An 8,601-nucleotide genomic window follows, 5' to 3' on the forward strand; every position below is an offset into this window, starting at 1 on the left:
TGCTGTCTCCTGCCTGGGGCCTGGGCTCCCTTTCCCTTCCCAGGTGCTGAATGGCAGGTACTCATTTCATGCCCAACGCGAAGCTGGGCTCACATGGCAAGAGCTCGGGGGCTAGCGAGGCACCTGCAGGGGAGTGTGACAGAGGGACAGAGAGGCTGGGTAAAGAGGGCTAGGCCCATGCTCTGGGTCCTGGGAGAAGCAAGGGGAACTGAGGGCAGCCTTGTGTGTGCAGAGGGGGAGCAGGCAGAGGTGCCAAGCCTGAGCTCAGAGCCACCCTCTGTGGGGGCCCCGACAACAGAGGGCCTCCCGCTGCCTGACCCCAGTCCCTTCTACACGGGCCTTCCCTGTCCCCTCCTGGGCCACACATCACCAGTCTCAGTCACTAATTTGGAGCTTAAGGCTGGGCTGAAACCTGTGGGCTGGGGTCCACTGTGGGCCAAGACCTCAGGGTGCCAATGTACTCACCCTTGGGTATGGCCTCTGGTGCCCCCTGCTGGCAGCTCTGTCTCAGCGCCCCATCGCTCTGCAGCAGACATTCCACCCAGGACCAGCTCAGGCTTCAGAGTAGGGTATGGGATCCCCAGGGAGGAAGCCTGGCTGCTTATGGCTGAGTGCCCTGCTTCATCCTTCCCTGGCGGCTGGACTGCCAAAGCCCACCACGGGCTACACTCATGTCACAGGTCCTGAACTGTGGACAAGAAGGGCATCATACTGAGCACAAGAGCCAGTTTTCTGGAAAGGCTGCGCGCTGCATGAGTCCATCTACAGGACACTCTCCAAAAGAAACATAAGACACATAAAGATCAGGTTGCTAGGGCTTTAGGAGCCAAAGAAGAGCTGAGGGCATGTGGACAGTGGAAGGGATCCCTCTCCCTGTCTTCATGGTGCCCTACACATGCTAGGCTATTCCCCAGAAAGTGTGCTGCCGGAGGTGGGCCCAGCTGGGGGGCAGTGTCACGGGGACTTTGTAGGCTGTCTCACTCGGTGTCTTCTGTGCTCTGCTCACCAGCTGTCAGGGAGTTAAGCTGCTGTGCTCCCCACACTCGCCTGCCACGATGACCCCCCAGGAGCCAGTCTGCCATGGCCTGAAACCTCAGAAGCCGTGAGCCACAATGACCCACTCCTCCTCTGAGCTGTGGCACAGGTATTACGTCCTACGAGGAAAAGCTGGCTAGTCCACATGCTCCGGCAGAGGAATCTCGAGTCCTGGGGCCGTCATCCCGCAGCAAGCCCTTGGAGCACCTGTACCTCTTCCTGCCGCACGATGACCGCATCACCAGTTGCTGAGCCTGCCTGCTTCCGCCACTGTCCCCTTCCTCTAGGGGCTCCAGGCTGCGCTCTGTCTGTGGCTCTCCCTGGAGGGTGAGCCATTGAAGGGGCCTCCTGGAGACTGGATGTTTCCTTTAGACCAGGCTCCCAATATGGGGGCCCAGCATGCCCTGGCTCAATGGCCACGCCCACTCTTTCAGGTGTCACCTGTGAGCTGTGGCACCCTGTCTGCACAGAGCCTGTTCTCTGCTCTGCAGTGGGAAGAGGGAGGGGCAGGCTGAGAGCCCAGCTTCTTACCCCACTACGTTCTCAGGGACCTTGCAAGAGTCACAGATGTTTAAATTAGAACCTGGTCTTCCGAATCATCATCAAAACACCCTGGCTAAGTAGGAGAATAAAACATTTTATTTCACAGTCATTAGCTTGATTTACAACTTTTAAATACTTAGATGTATGGTAGGAGATCCCCACTGGCACTCTTGCCTGGACCCTGGCTCTACAGGGCCAGCAGCGTGTGCCTGACACACAAGACACAATAAATACCGACTTGGAGAGACTCAAGGGTCGGCAGGGCAGGATGCCTGGCCAGGTGTGGATGCTCAATACATACGTGCTGTTATTGTTCCCTGAGCCACGAACAAGGAGGTGGGGACATGGGATCCATAGCCCGAGGTGCTTGTGCAGGAGGAGGGGTGGGTCGGGGCTGCTGACCCAGGCACACCCCTCGTTTCCCAAGGCTGGGTGCCCTACACCTCTCCCAGTGCTGTGGCAAGGTGGGCCCCAGTAGGCAGCTTGGCAGCCAGGACCAGAGAGGGTGCTACTCCCTCCAGAAGAGCGGGCAGGCTGGGAAGGTGTCTGAGAGGCCGGGTCCCCTCTCCAGAAGCTGTGCCCTGGTGACGGAGGAGCCTCACAAGCTGGTTTTCATCCTGTATCAGGGCTCTATGTGGACAGGGCCCCTCTGTGGCAGGGGCAGGGCACATAGGCATGAAAAACCCTTGCCCGGGATACAGCAGATCAGATCCCGATGTGGACCGTTAGACACGAAGGCAGATGAAGCCAGATCTCTGGCTGGGGCAAAGAGGCTTACACCACAGGTCACATGGTCCTGTCAGCAGCTGTCAGTCCCTGTTTGGTCACCTACACAGGGCTTGGGCCAGGTGCTGCCTGAAGCACCCAGGAAACCCCTCACCAAATCCCCCTCCCAGAACAGAAGCCCCCATCCTGGTACCCAACCAGAGTGCCTGGCGCAGGACATGACAAGAAAGCCCCACTTGAGGTTGTGGTACCCGTGGCACCAGGGGTGGGCGGCAGCCAGTCACTGTGGTGGGAAGATGTCCGTGCACTGCTGAAGGATGAGCTCCACCACCTGGTTCTGGAACACCATGGTCATGGGCATGCTGGCCCCCTCTGTCTCCGGCCGCAGCAGGGTAGGCCCGAACACAATGGCCACACTCTGCACTGACATGCGGTTCTGCTCCCCATGCTCCACCACCCTGTGGGGGGAGAACTGTTAGGCCTGGGGTGGGAGCCGTGGGGACCCCACCTTGGTCACAGAGTGGCTGTGCTCACCGGCGCAGGTGCTGGAACAGCAGCCGCAGGGTATCATGGTTCGGGGTAGGCAACGAACGCACCAGGTCCCGCACACAGCGGCCACGCCTGGCTGGGTCCTGCAGCTCTGCAGGGAGACAGGGGTTGGCGCAGCACAACGGGGCCCCCAAACCCCCCACTCGGGCCTCTGGGGCTCTGGCTCACTGATGGCTGCAAGGAACTGGCTGAAGTGCGAGAAGGGGAACAGCGGCTCAGGCAGCTCGCGCAGGAAGAGCTTGAGCGCGCCGGTGACAACATGGACGTCATCCCACCGGCCATCGTCCAGGTCCAGGCGCTCGTCTGAGGGAGGGCACGGGGGTCAGAAGGGGCAGAGGGGACAAATGAGGTGGGGAATCAAAGAGGGGAGAGGTGGTGCAGTCAGCGCAGCTGCTCTGCCCCAGGGTAGGGGCCTCACCGTGGTCCACATGGTAGCGCAGCTTCTGGATGGTGGCCAAGTTCCCGCTGATGCGGTACAGCCCGTCAGTGTCCAGCCCTGCGGAGATCGAGGCACTGACCCACCTGCCCAAGCCCCAGGCCCGGTGCCCCACTTCCCGTCCCAGTACTGAGGGAGCTGCGCATACCCCGGGCCTCCACGGCACGCACGCACTGCTGCACGAAGCGCGGCACGGAGTTCTTCTCGCGCGCGCACAGCGTGGCCAGCGAACAGCCAAAGACCTGGTCTAGGGACAGGGGGTCAGTGTCGGGCAAGAACCTCCCTCCCCGCCCCCTCTTCCAGGACCCCTCTCCTCTCCCCGTGGTACCCTTGATGTAGCCCCGCTCCCGCAGCGACTGCAGTGTCGGCCGCCTCTGCAGGAACCTGCGCAGCTTGTGCCGCACGCGGCTAAGGTCACTCTCTGGGGTCCCAGGACTTGGGGCGGGTGCAGCTGCGGGGATACAGGCAGGGACACAGGCATCGGTGGGCTATCGGGTCCCAGCCTGGATGCCCCCACACTGTACCCTGCATGGCTCACCTGCACCGTCCTCCCTCTCGCTGGACCTGAAGTCTGTATTGCTGGCCTCACTGTCCTCCTCCAGGGCCGGATCTGTGGGCTGGAACTGTGGTCTGAGCAGGGCAGTGCCCAGACGGCCCTGGCAGGCCTCTGAGGAGACCCTCAGGCAGGGCCCCTACCCAGACCCCATCAGGGTGTTGCCTCCTTTGGCCACAGGAACCCTCAGGCACCTTGTGCTCCTCACCCGCCCATCCTGTGCCCGACCCCTCCCTGCCTCTCTTCCCGGCATCTTCCTCAGCACCTGCACACACTCCTCCACTGACCTCCAGCTGACAAATTATTTTTCCAGCAGGAGCCAGTGCACTGTTAACAGCTGAACTACCACCCTCTTGCATCTGGACTCCTGCTTCTATCACTACAGCCCAAAGCTGCACCCCAAGTTGGCTCAGAGCCCAGGGTCATGGCCAGACGAATAGCTGTGAGAAGGGCCCACCCATCTCTACTTACGTAATTAGTATTTCTGAACCTAAAAAAGGTGAACTTGAATTCAGTCTTTTATCTTCTTGTTTCAGCCTGTCTGGCCTGCAGCTGGCTCTGAGTATTCCTAGTTTTCTTCCTGCCTCCCTTGAGATTGGAAATGCCCCTTGTGCCTGTCCCCTCCTGCAGAGCCCTCCCGAGAGGCCATCCCCAGGTGCCAGGGCTCACTGTGCAGGGCAGAGGCCCCTCCCCAGCCAGGAGGCTGGGGCTCTGCCTACCCACTCCTGGATGCCCTGCGTGATGGCCTTGTGCCAGGCGCTGATGACGTCTTCTGAGTCGTGCTGAATCAGGTACTCAGAGCCATCTCGGCTCCGCAGCTGGAGGGATACAAGTCACTGGGTCACCACGGGACCGGTGCAGGGGGGGGCTCAGAGGTGGAGATGACGGGTCCCTGCCCCTTAGGGCGGAGCCGGGTGAGCAAAGCCCTGGCTGGGAGTCAGCAGGGTCCGGACACCCTGGAGGGTGGAGAGGTCTGTAGGCTGCACCTCTCTCTGGGAAAGCGAGACCTTGTGTACAATGGAAACCCCAGCTTTTCCAGTCTGTGCCCCGCGCCCCCAGCCCGTCCATCATTCAGAATCCATCAGCCAGAACTTGGAGGACACCTGCACAGCCTACTGACCCGGACAGGCCCCAGCCTGTGCCTGTTACCTGAAGGGGCTAAAAACCTAAAGCGACAGCCAGCCTTTCTGGCAGCTCACTCTGAACATGATCAGCTCACACCTGCAAGTCTCCCATGGCCAAGCACTGCAAGGCACACAGTAATCGGGGGCCTGTGAGGGAGGCCACCGAGCATCCGTAGCCCTGCAAGGACATCCTGGGCCCTGTGAAGCCACCCAGCCCTGTGCTACAGAGCTTGGGGCTCTTTCTGCAAGAAAACCCTGGAGTCACCTACAGGGTGCCCTGAGTAGAGGGAGGACAGCTGCCACTGGCAGGGAGGCAAGCTTGAGCTTCCGTCAGGACTGGCATCCTTCTGGGCTCACAAAGATTCCAAGGGCACTGTTGGCCTTCAGACCTTGCCAAAGAGGACAACTGGCCAGGCGTGGAGGGCCACGAGTTCCAGGCCAGCCTGGGCTACAGAGTGAGACCTTGTCTCAGAAAACCAACCCCTCCTCCCCCAAAAGAAGACAACTAGGCCAGGCCTTCTCAGAAGCTTTGGCAGCAGCCCAGTCAGAAGTGGTGTGACAGGTGACAGTGTGAAGGATGCCCCAGTCTAGGAAGGACTGTGGCTCTCAAAGATGAGGTCCTGGCCCAACCTGACACCATGGCAGACGTGAGTTCTTGATGGAAACTGCCTCACGAAGCTTTGAGAAGGCTTCAGATGATGGATCAGAGCAGCTCATCTCTAAAACTGGGTTTCTAATGCTGCTCTGGACACCCTGGCTCTGGAACTGGAAGAAGCTCAGCGGATCACTGAGGATACCCCGCCAGGGCTCCTTAAAGAACTGGTTTTTCTGGGCTGAAATTTGAGGCCAGACTTTGCTCCCTTAATAATAAGCTACCTGGACAGCACAGGATCCCCATCACCCAACAGGGCGATCTGTGGCAGGGCACTGGCCTCATCCTCTAGACCCTGTGTTCACTGAGCTACATGCTGGGAGTTTCTCCAAGAACAAAGGGTGAAGAAGGAACTGTGGTTTCCTGAAGAGCTGGATGGGGTCCCCTGCCCCAACAATTAGCTGTGTCACTGACAGCCTTCATCTCAGTTACCGGAGAAACACGCTGTTTTTCAGCAGCCACCTTAGCACCTGTTTATCACCTGCCCCCAGCCCCTCTCTACCTTGACTTCCATCTCTAATTTGTTTTGCTTGGGTTTTTAGGGGATTCCACCAGTTTGACACCTATAAATATTTATTTTTGAGATAGGGTCTCGATACGCATTTCAGGCTGACCTTGAATTCACAGTGACCCAGGTCACTATGTAGACAAGACTGGCCTCGAACTCACAGTGATCCTCCCTGCTCAGCCTTCTGAGTGCTGGGATTACAGGCATTTGCCACTGCACTCAGTTACCACCTGTGTTTTTGTGGAAATCTGCTGCACAACTTTCAGGGACCCAGGTGGGGACACAGCCGTTTGAAAAGAAGACCACAGAAAAAGCGAAACAGGGAAGGACCTGGCACTGTGAAGCCTTCCCCTGGGTCATCCTGTTCTTCATTCTGGAGATCCCCAAAAGCTTGTTCCTGCCCTGGTTTCTTTACTGAGAGCAGATGGCCCTGCCCAGCAGCCAGAAGAGGGCACCAATTCTAGGCATAACAGCTTCCTGTCCCAGAAACCCCTGCTCCTCACCAATCTCAGCTCCTACGGGGGAAGGGTGGACCCAGATGGCAGAAACGCTGCTCCAGGATGGGCAGCTCTGGCCTGGTATCCCACTCGCCAGCTCCTTTTCCTGGTGCCAGCTGTGGAGAAGGCTCCTCCTCCCTGCCCACTGCTCACCTCCATCACATTCTTCTTGCTGGATTTGTCCTTGGGGGCCCAGGAAAGAGAGGCCCCCTTCAGTTCCACCGTGTACTCTGGCGTGGAGAGCTTGGAAGGCTGCTGCCTCTGGCAGAGGGGGGGAGGGGTGGCGCATGGTTAGGGGGTCTTCACCTCAAAGGCGCCTGCCACAGCATTTGCCTCTGACCCACTGGCTTCTTGGTTCTAGGGACAGACTGGGGACCCCAGTAGAGCCAGACAACAGCTTTGGGTTCCTGGGCCCTAGATGTCCTGGCGCTTCTTAGTCAGAAGCCTGCTGGCCAGCTTGTTCACTGCTGCCCGCGCAGCCACCCCAGGTGCAGGATGCCAGGCTGGTCTTCCTCCTTCCACTGGCAAGGACTGCCCCACCCCAAGGTGGCTGGGACTGCTTGTGCTGGGTGGATTTGATGCCACCATCCTCTCTCTGCTGAGCCCAGTTGCGTTGCTTGATGGTACAGCTCTCTCAGCCTAGATCAGACCAGGTTAGATGGGGAGGTCCCTGCAAGGGCCCCAGCCTCACCAGGCCGCCTGCAGCCGAGGTCTTGGAGTCCTTGAAGAAGGTCAGGACACTGCCCTCTAGCACTGACCAGGAGGTGCTCCAGTGCTTCTTCCTGGGGGCAAGCAGGGCTCAGACTTGCTCCCAGCAGAGGATGTGCTGACTCCCAAGGTAAGGGCATCCTTCCCAGTAGACAAGGGGCACGAGGCAAGGCACTATCTATCTCTCAGTGCCCCTAAGACCTCAGGAGAGTCCCCGGAAGACAGGCCCACCCTGCCCTTCTGGGCCAGCTCTCACCGGAGCCGCTTCCCCTTGTCCGCCGTCCGGGTGCAATGCAGCACCCCTGCCTTGTCCAACGTTTTGATCTAGGGAGAAGGGAGAAAGTGGGGCCCCGGGATGAGCCATGGCAGAGCTCCGTGGGCAATCCCTGTGGGCTGGATGGAGTCTCCTCCTCACTGGCCACCTGGCAGCTGTGGAGGGGCCTGCTCCTCCCTCAAGACCCCCGCACTTGGGCCTAGTGCTGGCCTGGAGAAAGGCAGGAGGACCCCCGTCTCCGCCCCCAGTCCTTCAGGACTCCCCACTTCTCCAGTGGTGTCCCCCAGGGCCTGCATGCCCACCCCTCACCTTTTCCTCTGGGGGGCTGGCTGAGGCTGGAGTGCCACCATCCTGACTGGTTTTGCGGATGGTCCGAGGGGCAGGGACGGGGACCTGCGGAGGAGGACACTGTCATACAGGGTCTCCTTGGCCGCACAGGCGCTCCGTCCCACGCTGGTTACCTGGGGCAGCTCCCACCGCACCGAGGAGTCCTGTGGCCTGTAGAAGTAGGCCTTGCCGTGCTGGTCCTCCAGCCTCACCCACTGTGGGGACAGGGGCGGTCAAGGCCCACGCCCTACGCCTGCGAGGGGTCGGTCCCACCAGCGGATCCCAGGGTGGCCGGGCTTGGGGGATCCCAGGCGTGCCCCGCCAGCCTCTGCCCTACCTGCTCTCCCGTGAAGTGGTTGGTGTAGAGCGTCTGCCCGTCGGGGCCCAGGTGACAAGACCAGCCGGGGGGCGGGGACAACGGGGACGCGGGGCTGGACTCCCCGCAGGAGCCAGCGGGGGCATAGTCCTCCTCAGGGTAACTTGACAGCGACTCGGGGTAGTCGGCCTCTGGGGTGGGGGGCTGCGGGGAGCAGAAGTGCTCAGCACCAATACCGCCCCAGCTCCCCCCCAGGTCGGCCTTCCAGGGAGGTGTCAGGGCCCCCGACCCCACCCTCAACCCACCGGGCCCCGCCCCTCTGACCCCGCCCGCCCTCGGCCCCGCCCTCGGCC

General features: G+C 60.4%; 1 protein-coding gene across 1 annotated transcript in view; it reads right to left on the reverse strand.

Annotated features, from left to right (window-relative positions):
• Positions 1 to 1,652: 1,652 nt before the first annotated feature.
• Arhgap27 (Rho GTPase activating protein 27) overlaps positions 1,653 to 8,601 on the reverse strand; it is a gene marked incomplete in the record, with an annotated part of 27,964 nt that continues 21,015 nt past the window's right edge. The window contains 14 exon segments of the mRNA XM_013519297.1: positions 1,653 to 2,762; positions 2,839 to 2,944; positions 3,022 to 3,156; positions 3,272 to 3,349; positions 3,438 to 3,536; positions 3,618 to 3,740; positions 3,828 to 3,906; positions 4,562 to 4,660; positions 6,777 to 6,884; positions 7,315 to 7,405; positions 7,588 to 7,655; positions 7,915 to 7,998; positions 8,067 to 8,147; positions 8,270 to 8,452. Coding sequence (XP_013374751.1) covers positions 2,585 to 2,762; positions 2,839 to 2,944; positions 3,022 to 3,156; positions 3,272 to 3,349; positions 3,438 to 3,536; positions 3,618 to 3,740; positions 3,828 to 3,906; positions 4,562 to 4,660; positions 6,777 to 6,884; positions 7,315 to 7,405; positions 7,588 to 7,655; positions 7,915 to 7,998; positions 8,067 to 8,147; positions 8,270 to 8,452 — 1,512 coding nt within the window.

The sequence above is a fragment of the Chinchilla lanigera genome, unplaced genomic scaffold, assembly GCF_000276665.1.
Source record: "Chinchilla lanigera isolate Chin_1 unplaced genomic scaffold, ChiLan1.0 scaffold00050, whole genome shotgun sequence".
NCBI lineage: Eukaryota > Metazoa > Chordata > Mammalia > Rodentia > Chinchillidae > Chinchilla > Chinchilla lanigera.